This window comes from Halyomorpha halys, unplaced genomic scaffold (assembly GCF_000696795.3).
Source record: "Halyomorpha halys isolate HHAL.00 unplaced genomic scaffold, Hhal_1.1 Scaffold1014.1, whole genome shotgun sequence".
In the NCBI taxonomy this organism is placed as follows: domain Eukaryota; kingdom Metazoa; phylum Arthropoda; class Insecta; order Hemiptera; family Pentatomidae; genus Halyomorpha; species Halyomorpha halys.
Window position 1 is genome coordinate 506,448 of NW_027116643.1, and position 15,250 is coordinate 521,697.

Genomic DNA, 15,250 nt, shown 5'->3' on the forward strand with positions numbered 1-15,250 from the left:
TGATACACACATTAAGATGTGCAAAACACTTTTATAGATATTGTTTAGTATATATTTTTTAGATATTATAATCATAAACATTAGAAATAAATATACTTGAGCAGCCAAAAAATTTCTGTATACAGCTGATTTGTTACTATAAATCTAATATCTTCTATAAAGAGTTTGTTTTTTTTCAGTGGAGTTCACCATAAAAAAGCTAATTGTGAAAGTACAGCTGTAATTTCCAAAGTGCAGAAAGTCCTTGCTAATGCTAAAAGCTACCTTTATCCTAAACACCTAACCCTTACTTTCACTACAATTGCAAAGAAGAACAAGCTGAGGAAAGGAAATGGTGGTTGGGGAGATATACGAGATCACCAACTCTGTATGAACATGAGTTTTCCGACTAGATAACCATTACTTGTTGTCTCTTACTTTCCCATATAAGTTCATCTGTCTCATTATTACTCGCTATTGTTAGCAAAACTACTTTTTGTGATATGGAAATGAAAATGCTATTTAGAATACTCCTTATCTGAATCTTTTGCTATTTAGAAATAGTTCTGTTCAATAAGGAGTTCTGGAAAAGTACTCACTTTTCATTGTACATTGTAACTTATTTGGATTTTATTTGAATACCCAGGTCTTTGGTTAATAACTAAAGTGAATATGGAAATCAATCACTTAATGAGAGAAGTAATATTAAAAAGTTTTTATTTTAGAACTTCCCTATGTTTTACTGTCAACTTCTGAATAACAGCTAAAAAAGTTACAATGAGAATTAGATGGTATTCACAGAGAATAGGATGTTATCCTCAGAGTATAGGATTATACTGATATTTTGCAGATTTCTGCTGTATATTAAGACTTGATTGATCCGAACTAATTTAATGTTCATAAATAAGTAATTCTCAAATAATAATAAAAAAAAATAGTAAGTGATATATAAATATTTTTTTTAATACTTATTCACTAGAATAGGGTCTCATAAATTCTGATGTAAAAAAACAAAAAATGTTTAAAGATTAAGCATTTACTGGTAGTTCAGACAATAGTTTTGTCTCTGTTTTCCTTTTCTAAATATTTCCTTGTAACAATCACAAATAATTTTTGTTGCATAGTTTAAGAATGTGTGGGAAAAGAAGTATAGGGATAAAAAAAAATAAAAAAAATAAAAAAATAATAATAAATAAATTAAAAGTATTCAGATTGAGGCATTTGGTCATAAAATAAGGTAACTGAATTATTTTAGGAATTGAAGTTTTTGGTATCACTAGCTTTTTTAAGGCTGATTTAATAAATTATTTAAAGAATATTAGGGAAATTTGTTTTCTTAAGAAAATAATGTTGACATTAAGTTATGAGAAATGACTTCTATTGGAATGTAAAACATCATAATTAATAAAGATTTTAACATTTTAAAAATTTTCATTTTCCAGTTACCATGTTTTATGACTGAATAACAATAATTATTAAATACTAATGAAATATTTGAACACTAATTAGTAATACCAGGCGATTTTAACTCTTCATGGTTTCCATTGTTTTTTCTGAATGAATGTTTGCATTTAATTACACATGTAATTTCAAAAGGATTTTACTCATATATTATTCTGTGACCTACTGACAGGTCGCAGTTTGTTAATTGATGAATTCCTTAGTCGCTTACGAGTATAGCTTTAGTTTGGTCAGGTTTATGTAACCGAAATTTGGACATGGGTTCATAAACAACCTCACTTGGGATTTGAAGGGTTACCATAATTGTATTTTTATTTACTCTAAATGATTTGTAGTAAAATGAAAAAATATTATTTGGCTTCATTATTGTCACAATACATTATAACTATAGTGTGTTTAAAAAATATTGCCTTGCATTAATTGTATAAATGTTAAAAAATTTTGAAAAAAAATATAAATTAAACAAAGGCCTATAGGATTTAGATAACCCTCTGATTGAAATAAAATCAGTACCTATTGTCTGAACTCGATATGTATTGCTAATTTTGTCAAAAGTTCAAATTTAAGATTTAAAGTAAAAATTTAAAATTTTTTTTTACTTTTTTTAGTGTCTCAGGTGAAATGATTTTAGAGTATGATTCATCAGGCCATAGCCTCTAGTAAGGTTTTTTTTTTTTTTTTTTTTAACTGGTCCAGGCTGTTATTTCTCAGATTTATAGCCTTTATTTTACAGGTATATGAACATTTAGAGGTGTTAAAAATTAAAATAAAAAAAAAATTGACAGAATAACCTCAAGGAGGGAAAAAAAGTAAGTGAATTCTGCGAATTTATGACTGAATTATTCTTAGAATAATTTAACCCATCATAAATTAATTAGGGAATTTAATAAATTGATAAATAGATTTTATTGACTAAATCACCCTCTTGATTCTTAGAATAGTTTTACATTCAGAATGACTAATTAAGGGTTATCCTCAGAGGCATTTGTTAAATTTTAAGAATAGTTTTAATGAATACTGCTGGTAAAACAGCTAAAATTCATCAAAAATTGTTTGATTAAAAGAAAAATCTATAGGTTTTAAAATTTTTAAAATATTGTTGAAAAATGTTAATGCAAATGCTTGGTATCGATTAAATTAGAAGTTACAGATATCTTTAATCGATTGACATGAACTATTGTAGTAAAAATAAGTTACGATTTTACTTAGATTTGATTGAGGAAAAGATGAGTTAATTAAAACAAGTCATAAATTCAGATAAATGAAATTCAAAATTAATATTTTGATGCTTTTTAATACGTTGATTAACCCACTGTTAGATTGTTCAGGATTACTTAAAAATTATATTATTAGTTAAACATTACTAAAAATTCATATATTGGGCAGATTAATAGAACTTAACAAACAAGCAAATGAAAACTAAGCAATTCATTATATAAAGCTTTTATGAGAGTTTTGTATTTTCATATTTGGTAGTTTTAAAATAATCAATTCTAGGTATTAAAAAAATCTGAAACAAAAAACAAAAAAAAAAGCACAAAGCTGATAAATTTTACTTTATAAGAAAATTAATATTTTCATAAATTGATTGATAGTTCACTTTTGATTAGAAAACAGGTCTTCCTGAAGGTGGCATTCCACACTGCTGTTTTCATCATTACAGGGTTTTAAAATTTGTCTAGATTATAATTAAAGTAAAAATTTCACTAAGCATGACAAATTTAAAAAATAGGACAGTGCTCAAGACATGTATTTTTTTACTTTTGAAGTGGTATCATTTTTTTTTTTTTTTTTTTCAAAGCTATTAACTGGCAATTAATATAAAGAAAAAACATTAAAAGATTACTGGATATATATTTTTGTAACACTATCATTTATTTACTTTTTGAAACCCATTTTGAGATTATCTTTCTATTTATTTGATGGTACTACCATGAGTATATAGTATTAGGATCATGAAATATATAAGAGGTTGTCTAGGTTCACTTTTGATAATTGTTCCGTATGAAGCACTAAAAAAGAATTAATTTTTCATTCATCAAAAAATTAAGTTAACTTTAACGAGTTTGTCTTGGAGTGGATTTAACAATAGAATTTAAACTGCATAATTAACTAATGAATTGAAAGTTCTTCAAATATTGTTTTGTTAAAAAAAATAATAAATGATGAAAAATTGGAATTTATGGATTAGTAATATTGGGGGAGGGTTCAGCATTATAGTTCAAGGATTTGTAGTTTGGGGGTTCAGGATCATTGCTTTTGGGTACAGCATCATTACTTAAGGATTTTTACCATCGGGGTTCAGCACCATTGCTCTAGGATTACTTCCATGGGGTTCAACACCATTGCTTAAAGATTTTTACCATGGGGGTTCAGCATTATTGTTTAGGTATTTCTGTGATGAAACTGGTACTGGTACTGGTATTTGGTGGGGGGGGGGACAAGTTCGACAAGTGGGCCTAGTGGTCCTTTTTGCCAACCCCTGGTGGCTACCTGAGTTGCCGCCACGAACTAACCAAGGCGGGAGTGTCGAGATTCATTCTTCAGGGCCACTGAAAAATCAATGTTAACTGCCACAGGTGGGAATCAAACCCACAACGTACCGAACCGAGCGCACTGGGACCTGTGCCCCAACCCACACGCCCATCACGTCTCTTTTCTGTGATGGAGTTGGAAAGGGTAGAAGTGGTTCAGCAACATTGCTTAAGTATTTACTTTAATATAAAATGGACCTTTAAAATAATTTCCTGAATATCTAAAAAACATCTTGAACTTTCTGAAATCACATCGTTACTTAATGGAAATTAGTAAATTAACATTATTTTATTGTTTTGCCCATTCAAAATACAGTTTAATAAATATGTCAAGGAGGTGTAAAAAAGCTTTAGCAAAAGTAAATGATGATAGCAAAGTATATAATGATAATTTCTCTTAACTTATCTTTTAATCATTTACACTGGTCACTATTATTGATTTTCCTAAGACAACTGTCAATGCCATAAAGATAAAGATGAGTTTCACATAAAACAGTTCACTTTGTTATTTTGTACTTTCAGTTTTAATTGAAGTAACCAAAATAAGTCAGAAATGAATCACTTAGTGGTTACAAATTTAAACTTTAAAACATTTGTGATTGTATTGGTTATATATCTTCAGACAAATATTTGTGAAGTCATGACTAATTTATTGTTGTCATAAAAAAAACATTATGTATATATACACACAACTTTATTGTAATTTATAAATATGTGATAATTTCATATTACAATGGTAATATTAGAATCACAGATTAAGGAAATAATGAGTTTCGGTTGTTTATTTTTGGTTACTAATTCCATAAATTTTTATTTCTTTAGTAAAAATATTATTCTGAACATGAATGGATACTATATAGATTATTTATACCACAGTGGTAGTCTAGAATATGTAATAAATGTATATTATGCAATATTTATGATGTATATTATGTAAGTAACTATTTATCTTGTGTTATGTAAATAATTGATTACGCTGTCAACAGTTGTTTTAAAACTAAATCATATTTATAATCTTAAATTTTAGTTGAATCTTAAATAGGTGTTTATATTCAATATATTTATTTTAAACTTGCCAAAGCGCAGTTTTATATTATATAAAAAATGATATAATTATTGCACTTATTAATTTGCATAGTTTTAAATTTTATTGAAACACTAAAGTTACAAAGCTGCGAGAAAAACATTATTTAGTACATTTATGAATACAAACAGTTCCTTTGTATAAAAAAAAAGATAATCATTAAATCTTAATTTTAATGCAATCTTGTTTCCTCAGTTAACAAATTCTTTTTATATTGCAATAATATATGTATGGTAATTATTGGTAAAAAGATTAAATTTTTAGTAGTTTAAAGAAATCTTAGCTTCTTTGAAGTACTGTAATAAATATCACTCATACAGAATGAAAGGGGCACAACTAAAAAAAGTATTTTTTTTTTTGTAAGAACAAACTTTAGACACTAGCTTAGTTCTATATAGAACAACACAGGATGTTTATGGTAATTCACACTGGTAGAATATCTATTTTATCCGTTGGTTTGGGGTATGATATTTAAGTTTTCACTTCAGGACAATAGTGATCAAAACATTAAAATTTATGATCTTGGAAATTTAAAATTGTGCCACTTTCATTCTAGATGTATGAGATGTTTAGCAATTTAGTTTTCCTTTCATTGTCTTAAATAACGAAAATGATTTAAAATTTTTTAAAAATGATTTTGATATTTTTTTCAGTCCTCTAAAAGCTACTTTAAAATTACCTCATCAATGAAGTAAAAGCTGTTAAATTATTTTACGGTTATTTAAGACTATAAAAAAAAAAACTATTACCAATGAGAAACTTTTTCTAAATTCCTATGTCATCTTTAATTTTTCATTGAAATATGGTGGTATCTGCAGCAATAATTTGTATTTATAATCATGCATGAAAAAAAAAATATGCTAGTAATAACAATAATAAATAAAGTCATTTTAAAACACTCTTCACACATAAAAAAGTTTAAAATTTAAGGTTAAATTTATGATTAAGATATTGTAAAAGGTTTTAGATAAAATGCATAAGACAATGATGTTTCTAGTCAAATAGTTTTGTTAACAATTGTATTTATCTATTATATTCTGTAAAATAAAATGTTGGCATATTGTTATTGGCTGTGTAAAAATTCTATGTGACCATATTACGTTTAATTATGTCGGGTGGTCCGTGGCTATGCTTACTCTTAAGAAAAAATTGTATAATAAAATGATGTATAAAGAAAAAGAATTCCTAAATACACAACATGAAAAAACATATTGAAAGACTTTGTGTTTTTGTAAGACACAGCTAACTTAAATATAGAGATATTTATTACAATTTGTTGTTTACTTTGTCTCCTTTTTATTTGTTTTTTTTTGATAATATTTTTATATATTTTTTTAATGCAGATATTCAATTATATTTGCTAGTAATTACTCCTTATTTTTTTAAAAAATGATAAGAATCACTTTTTGGGCCGCCCATAGCTCAGTGGTTAAGACTCAGTCTTACCAATTTGATGTCTATTGGCGGTGCCGGTTCAAATTCGGCCTGGGACGTTGACTTTTTTCATTGAGTGGTGGTCCCACAAAATGAAGAACTTCGACCTTCAACCATGGTTAGGCAGTATAGGACTCCAATGGGAGTCTTGGCCGAAAAAAAAAAAAAAAAAAAAAATAAATTATAGTGAACAAAATTTGTATTGTGTAGCATTAAAAAAGGTATACAATGAATAACACAAAAATGATGCATTTCAGTGCAAATACTTTCTCTTCCTATTTCGTCAAGATAAGAAAAAAAATGTGATATCAAGCTTAGTGAAGCACCTCTCTAATGGAAAAACAAGTTAGTTTAATAAATATCAACAATTTTATAATCAAAAGTATCTAAAACTCTTTCTTCTCTGAGAGACCACAGTTATATTTGTCATAGTTAAATTAAATTAAATGTGTACTGCAACAACCCATGAAGGGTTAGGGGTACAGTACTTTGTGAGGAAGTATTGCTACTAGACCAACAGTTGTGCAAGGTGATGTGATGATAATAGTGAATTATACTGATAACTTAAATATATTATCTTTACACTTTCTTGAAACAGATTATTATTGTTTAAATAAAATAAATTTAATCCAATTTAAGTCTCAAAACAATCTATATTTATTTATAAGTACAACATTTCGGCCAACGCGGCCATCCTCAAGAATAATTTTAAATACAAATTTCGTACCATATCAATTTTAAAAACTTTATGCAGTCTATCATGCCCAGGGCTTTTTTGACCTATTGACCTAGGCAGAATAGCCTACATAAAGTTTTTTAAAATTATTGTGGTTCTAAATTTGTATTTAAAATTGTCCTTGAGAATGGCCAAAGCGTTGGACTTGTAAAGAAATATAGATTGTTTTGAAAACTCAATTGGAAACAAATTATTTTATTTAAACTATGTTGATAACATTAGAAACAAATTACTTCAGATAATAAATTCAATCTCTGTTCCATCTGGGACAACTTTGTGCCTGAAGTTTTAATGGTTGAAGATAAGATTTATAACTTATGCTATTGCCCATAGAGTGCTCAATTAATTACACTGTACTCAGCAGCTGTAACACTATGAAATAACAAAAAAAAAGTATAATATGTGTAAAACATATGTTCTTAGACTTTAGAATTAGTGTTATGATGTCACTTTTTTACTCCTACATTAGTTTCACCTGCTCTCTAATTTACTCTTTTAGCCTTGGTGAAGACCTGGAATATGAATCAAAACATTAGCTCTTGATAAATAGCTGACGTTTTTTAATTGTTGTTTTTCCTCGGACCATTTTTATGATTTTGAGCTTATGTGTCGAACAACATTAAACATACTCGACAAGTAAAATTGCTCTAAATATAACACAAAATTTGTATATCAATGTAAAATTTTAAAAAATAGTCACAAAGACACTAATAAGGATTTTAAGAACAAGTGAAACAGATGATAGGACACAGATACAGGAATTAACTCAATATTACACTTCCTACATTATCATTCTGAAAATCATATTTATTAATTTGAAAAACTGATATATACATTTTGTAGTTTTTTTTTTATAGCTTATGTTTATAAAAGTATGACTGTTTACATATTTACAAAAAAAAAAATTGATTTTTAAAATATTACTTTAATTCTTCTTTGATCCTTACTTTTGAGAATTTTGAATTTTCTCGACGCCTCTTGTTTAATGTGTTGCGTGGATCGGTAATTTCAAACCAATCATCACCTTTAACATTAGCATCTTTGGCTAAAGTTACCTTATCTTCACATTTCAAAGAATGAGTGAGCCAGTCTTTACCATCAGTTTCTTTATCACTACTTTTGGGATCTGTCTCATAATCTTCGCTATTCACCTGCAGTTTGTTGATTTTTTGCCTGAATTTCATAAGCATTTCAAGTGTTTGCTTTTCTCTAGAATTACCTTTTTTGGGCAATTTCTTTTTCATTTCACTGTATTTGTCTTTTTCTTTATTGTATTCATCTATCATTAAATTATTTTTAACCTTAGGTGGAGGTGATTTATCTTTTTCATCCCAAGATAATTTGGAAGAACTTTCTTTATCATCAGGTATCATTTTACCTGATGGGTTCAATTTTTTACGAATTTTTTCAGCCATTGAAATAATTTCTTTGGTGTCATTTTGACTATCTTGGTCTTGATCAATTTTAGCATGCTTTATTGAAGAGTCTTCATTGTCTGATTCACTTTCATCATATTTACGTTTGATGTTCTCGGACACTGAATCTTCTAATACCTCCAAACCAGGTACATGCTTGGTTTTACCAACAAAATTTTTATTTATTTTATGGATTTCTTCTTCGTCATCTTCTGCTTCCTCTCCAAAAGATAATAATTTGAAATCTTTCACAGCTTTAGCCTTTACAGCCTTCTTACCTCCGTCATTTTCAGAGATCTTTTTTGGCTTTGATTCCCTAGGGATAATATCTGGAAATGGGTTATTTAAAATCTCAGTACTGATAATGTTATTAGGATAAACTGGCCTATCATCTTCACCTATTTCTCCATCTTCCAATTTTATCATATTATAAATTGTTTTACCGGCAACTTTTCCAAAGATAGTATGCTTTTTTTGGAGTTCAGGTGCATCACCAAGTGTAAAGAAAAACTGGGATCCATTGTCATTTTTTCCAGCATTGGCCATCGCAACCAATCCTCTCCTATTAAACCTAAGCCTAGAATGGATTTCATCTTTGAAGGGTTCTCCATAAATGGATTCACCACCCATACCAGTTCCTGTTGGGTCTCCACCTTGAGCAATAAATCCTTTAACAACTCGATGAAATATGGTGTCATCATAATACCCTTCTAGGCACAATTGAACGAAATTCCTGCAAGCTAGGGGTGCTTCTTTGGACCAAAGTTCTACATCAATATCACCAACAGTTGTCTTCAGTAGTACCTTTCCATTGGTAGGAGGCTCCTGAATATAAATGTTACTCATTTCATATATATGATTACTAACTAAATCATTTAAAGCAACACGAAAATTATTTGACAAAAGCGAAAGCTCAGATAATTCAAATCAGTGAAAATAATAAAAGTCACATAATAAAGAGCAGTGGGAAGCACTAACTTAATAACCTTCGCTTGTAAACAAAGTGTCTAGTGTCAAGAGTCACAATAGTCCTCCCAAAAATGCACATTATTGGCGCATGCGCAAATGGAAACAGTTCCAGGCGCGGAACCTCTTTTCTCGTTAAAGGTTTGATATTTTGTAACCGTTATTCTCAGCGTGTTAAAATTATTAACTCCACTGGGATTAATCCAGTGTTATGACATCATCTGACATTTTAGTCCTTATGAAGTAAGGAAACGTTACTATTTATATCACTTCCGTTAGTATAATAACATTTACACACCGAGAATAACGGTTAACAAATATCAAACCTGTTACGAGACGAGAGCTTCTGCACCCGGAACTGTTGCTTTTGCGCATGCGCCCATAATGCATATTTTTGTAGCAAGTAGTGACACGTGAGTTAGTGACGAGTGTTTACATATTTCAATGTTTTAAGTGTTGTCAGGGGGAGGCTTCAGCTATTCTGTATAACAATAAAAGGTTTTATCGACGGAATGGTTGCTGGTAGCATCCTGCTATGTTAATTTAGTGTTTCATAAGCTTTTCTGCGATTCTTTTGTGGAGTGATTCCTGATTGATTTTATTCTCTAAATAACTTTAGTGCAAATTATTATATCAGTTTACTAATTGTTTCGAAATGCCTGAGTTTGAGCACACAGATGATGATAGGTCACAGAGATTGACAAACGACGACTTTCGTCGTTTGTTGATGACCCCAAGGTCTGCCCCTCCAGCTACTCCTGTTTCAACAACACATACCCCAACTTCTGAAAATCTTGATAAGAAAACTCCAACTACTGTAGTAGAAGATGACCGTGGAGAAAGGAGAAGAAAAAAGAAAATCTACTATGCTAAACTCAAGAAGCAAGAAGAAAACAAATTGGCAGAACTTGCAGAAAAATACAGAGATAGAGCTAGAGAACGAAGAGAAGGAGCCAATGCAGATTATCAAGTTGATGATCCCATGTCCACATCTAGTGGATATAGAGCTGTAGCTCCTGATATTAAATCTGGTATTGATGCCGCAGAAAGAAGGAGGCAAATGATTCAGGAATCAAAATTTTTGGGTGGCGATATGGAACATACTCACTTGGTAAAAGGTTTAGATTACGCTCTGTTACAAAAAGTTAGAAGTGAAATTCAAATGAAAGAACAGGAGCAAGAACAGGAAATGGAAAAACTAGTTGCAAAACCCAAAAAGGAAAAGAAAAATAAAGAAGAAGAAGAGATGGTTTTTAAAACTCGTCTAGGTAGGAATGTTTATAAAGTAGTTATGGGTGGAAAGGAAATTCATAGAAATCCTCTGTTTGCTCCTGGTCGTATGGCTTATGTTGTAGAGTTGAATGATGACATGGCTGATAGTGATATACCTACTACTTTATTAAGAAGTATTGCTGATGTCCCTAATACTGAATCTATTACCACCCTTACAACTAATGATATTGTGATTAACAAACTCGCTCAAATTCTGTCTTATTTGAGACAAGGTCCAAGACACCATAAGAAATCTAAGAAGAAGGATAAAATGGTAATAATACTTCTGCAATTATTAAATAATAGTAATAGTATTATTAAATAATAATAATACTTCTGCAAATTATCATCTATTCATTTAGTTCTTATATCCATTAAACATTGTTACAGGTTGAAGAGAATATATTTCCTGATGCTGGGGACTACATACCATCAACTAACAAAGTCAGTGATCGTAAGAAAGTTGCCAATTACTTTAAAGATACTGAGAAAGAAAAAAGCCCACAAAGAGAAGTTAGTAAAAAGGTTAATCCAACTGGGAAGAAAGAATCTAGAGCTGCAGGTAATATTATTTCATTGTTTTTTTTGTTTTGTTTTTTTTAACTTAAAATTTAATTTAATGATACCCACCATATCATAGTCTCATATTATTTTCCAATTTGTTTTTGAGCCTAAGTTAATCAGAAATAGTTTCCAAAGTGTGAAATAATTGTTATTTATATCTTAATATGTTGGATCAGTTCTAGAGACTATTAATCAGAAAATAGTCAAAGTACATTAAGTTTTTTACATGCTACAGAACATATTTGAGTTTTATGTTTAACTCCTTTTACTGCCTTCCTTGTTAGTTTCTGTAATATCCTCTGAAAAACAAATTTTATGGAGGACCAATCATATCAATTTCAAAATGTCCCACAGTTTTTAAAACAAAACATATTTTGGCCCATTTATAACTTATATTATTTTTAACCACTCTCTCAATAATTACCTTTTCAGTTTGAGGCATTGATGCTATAATTCATTAGTATGATGATGTTATTTCACCCCAATTACAATCTTTATTGTATTGTTCAAAGTCTCTTCCCACTGCAGTGTTAACATAAATTAGTTACTAGCCCATGTTTTGTAAAACTTTATTTTTTCCCCTGAAACCTATATATCAATATTTTAGTCCATATATAAATTTTAGTCACTGTAAAATATATCAGATTATCAAAACTGTAATTGTTTCCCCCATTTTTTTACCCCTCTATTATTAATATAGTCTAATTTATTTGTTTTTACTCTTAGGAATATTGTCTCGTTTGGCTGCTGAACCAACTGGTTATGCTGAGTGTTATCCAGGCTTAGATGAAATGCAGGATGCTATAGAAGATTCTGATGATGAAGTTGATTACACTAAAATGGATCAAGGTAACAAGAAAGGGCCAGTTGGAAGATGGGATTTTGATACTCAGGAAGAATATTCACAATACATGAACAGCAAAGAAGCCCTGCCGAAAGCAGCCTTCCAGTATGGTGTTAAAATGGCTGATGGTCGACGTACTAGAAAGCATAACAAAGAAAAGAATGAGAGAGCCGAACTGGATAGGGAATGGAACAAGATCCAGAACATTATCCAGAAGAGAAAGGGTCCAGATGAACCGGGTACTCCTCAGTTCAAAATTCCTAGGTACTGAGCTACAAAATGTATCTTTAGGGAGTAGAATAGTTATATGTCTATTCTTATTTGAATGGGGAAAATTTTTAATTTTAGTTCAATACCTTTAGAATGTTGCTTTTCGAATATTGTTTATTTCTTTTCTTTTATTTAAATATATAAACATTTATATATTGTTTGTGATTAGGGAACTTTATCTGTAAATATGTACAATATATTCATTGAAATTATTATAATTATTGAGTAATACTTTACTTAGTATCCTAATGTATAAATCAAAAATAAATACTTGCATTAGAACTATTTTCTATTATTACACACACCCCCCTGTCCAACCCTCATTTTATTTATTTTGATTTTATTATTGTTCATTTGATTGTATTACTCATTGGCAAAACTGTAATTTAGATTTATTCAGTGGTTCTATAATATTCTATATGGTCTGTAAGATAAACTTTTTCATTTTTTTTAACTTTATTTTTTACGCCTTATTTTTATTATTTTACCTTATATGTAAAATAAAATATTACATGATGATCGTAATTTTAGTTATCTAATATAATAAAGAGATATTTTTCAGTTACTTATATTTTGAACGTAAGTAGGCCTTTTAACTATATAGTTTCATCCCCATTTGAATCTCGACCCAATCTTTGAAAAATAAGATTGGATTTAATGTGTTTTGAGGGATTAAGCATATACTGTCTTAAAGAGGATGTTAAATAGTATGGAAAATATATTTTTTAAAAATGGTTTGTTATCATTCTGCTCTCATTTACTATTGAACATTTTATTTATTCAAGAAACCATTCTGAAATCTTTTATTATATAAGCCGATATTTCGTCTCAAAAATGTGGACCATCTTCTGGACTAAAAATAGATCAGAGGCACCAAGTTAGTAGATTTGAAGGAAGAAGTGTGACAGAAGCAATAAGCATGTAGCTAAATAATAATAGTGATAAAATAGTCGTATAGATAAAAGTAATGGACGAAACAGAAATACAGGAGGAAATAGAAATTATTTTAAACAAAATAGAAGATTTTTCAATGATAATGTAAAAATAAGAGCAGTAAAGTAAAGGAAGTATATGAAGAATAGTCTTTAAAGGAGTAAAATTAAGTTATATAAGAATGATATATGGTGGCTTAAGTTCTAACCATGTGGCTTTCATGATTTGTCGGATAGCAGCTTATATAAATATCTCATCCCAAAGAGTAATTGAATATTTTAATATACTAAAAATGAACCATTTATTTTTTTTTCAACTTTCTAATATACTTTTCACCATTAAAAACATTGAGGGGTCTGTTCCATTAAAATATATCTCCATTATATATATATAAAAAAAAAAACTTTCCCACTAAGCAAAATTCATATCTTTGACCTTTAGTTCCAATATTTTCTGATTAACAGAAGCACTTAAACTTGACTTAGTACTGCAAGAAGAATATAAGATGTCTTTCCGCAACAATTTTCAATAATAAACAATCCAGACTCCATAAGCAACAGAAAGTGCATACATTGTTATTTATATATTAAATGTTATGTGTTGGCACAACTATGAGATAGCACCAATCTTTTAAGTTTCCTCCTAAACTGAAAAAAGGCAAGCAGGTTCCAGAAGACCCACTGTGATTTCTTAATCCTAACATGAGATGTTCAGTCACAAAACATGGTAGCTGAAATTTTTCATGAATCAAAGTTTTTGCCATCACCAATTTATTAATGGTTAATTTTATTAATTATTGAAAGAATCTTTAGTAAATTGTTTTTTTTAATAATATTGATATTAAGTTTAATGATTCCCGTTTTATTAAAGTTTTAATAGTTTCGTTTAGTCAGTTACCCAGCTTTACAACTGAAAGCCTCATATATCTAGTTTAATAAAGAAAAAAGAGGTTGTCTAAAAACTGAATTATGAATTTAATTTTTTTAATTCCCCAAAATTATCTAGAAAGAGCCACCACCTTATTGATTGATAATTGGTATCATTTTTAATACACCATTGACACAATATACAATCCTTAGATTTATTTTTGGCGGGGGGTAGTGCTGCTCGCGTCCGTATCATTGATATACGTGCCCCCTGGCTAGCGCTAAATGAGCAGTAGCTGTCACTGTTGGTCTTTGCGAATGTGGAGCTTCAACTGAAAAAGACTTTATAAATATAAAAGGATACCAAATGAAAATATTAACACGTGGACGACAAGTGGCCTCAGGAATGGCAGTTTATGTTAAAAACCATCTAGTCGCTAAAATCAATATAATTACAACCATGACAGCAACAGAAAAGTCAGAGGTGATGCGTGCCAAAGTATGGAATGGGAGATGCATGAGGAAGATCTATTTTATCTATAGCCCACCGGGAAACAAGCTGCCTCTTGAAGATCTTTTGGAAGGCTGGGATGAACACTCATTACTGATGGGAAACGTTAATGCTCACTCGTTTGAGGTTATAAAACGAATAATCAGGCAGGTGATGTAGTTGAAGATCTTATCTATTCGGGACAATGTGATTTCGTAGATAATGTGCAGAAGCAACCAACTTTTCTCTCCTATAAAGGTGACCAGACGCACCCTGACATTGTTCTCTGCCATTTATCACTTACGCGGAAAATTAAACACGATCTCATTTCACCTCCGGGTGGAGCTGGTCACAAAGTCCTAATTATAGAAGCTGAAAGTCGAACATTACGCACTGAACACA

General features: G+C 29.7%; 3 protein-coding genes across 6 annotated transcripts in view; 2 read left to right on the forward strand and 1 right to left on the reverse strand.

The window, feature by feature from the left end:
• LOC106687803 (alpha-1,6-mannosyl-glycoprotein 2-beta-N-acetylglucosaminyltransferase) overlaps positions 1-6,330 on the forward strand; it is a 226,440-nt gene extending 220,110 nt beyond the window's left edge. For all 4 annotated transcript variants that reach the window (XM_067053366.1, XM_067053365.1, XM_067053368.1 and 1 more), the window contains one exon: positions 180-6,330. In XM_067053366.1, coding sequence (XP_066909467.1) covers positions 180-396 — 217 coding nt within the window. In that variant the 3' untranslated portion in view covers positions 397-6,330. The remainder of the gene's footprint in view (positions 1-179) is intronic.
• A 1,684-nt stretch (positions 6,331-8,014) lies between these two features.
• On the reverse strand, positions 8,015-9,651 carry LOC106687807 (spliceosome-associated protein CWC27 homolog). The gene has a single exon (XM_014431906.2). The coding sequence runs from the start codon at positions 9,487-9,489 to the stop codon at positions 8,149-8,151; it is 1,341 nt and encodes a 446-aa protein (XP_014287392.1). The 5' UTR covers positions 9,490-9,651; the 3' UTR covers positions 8,015-8,148.
• A 412-nt stretch (positions 9,652-10,063) lies between these two features.
• LOC106687806 (protein Red) lies at positions 10,064-12,708 on the forward strand. The gene is made up of 3 exons (XM_014431905.3): positions 10,064-11,155; positions 11,272-11,443; positions 12,172-12,708. Exons 1-3 carry the CDS (start codon positions 10,265-10,267, stop codon positions 12,558-12,560), a joined length of 1,452 nt encoding a protein of 483 aa, XP_014287391.1. The 5' UTR covers positions 10,064-10,264; the 3' UTR covers positions 12,561-12,708.
• Positions 12,709-15,250: the final 2,542 nt, after the last annotated feature.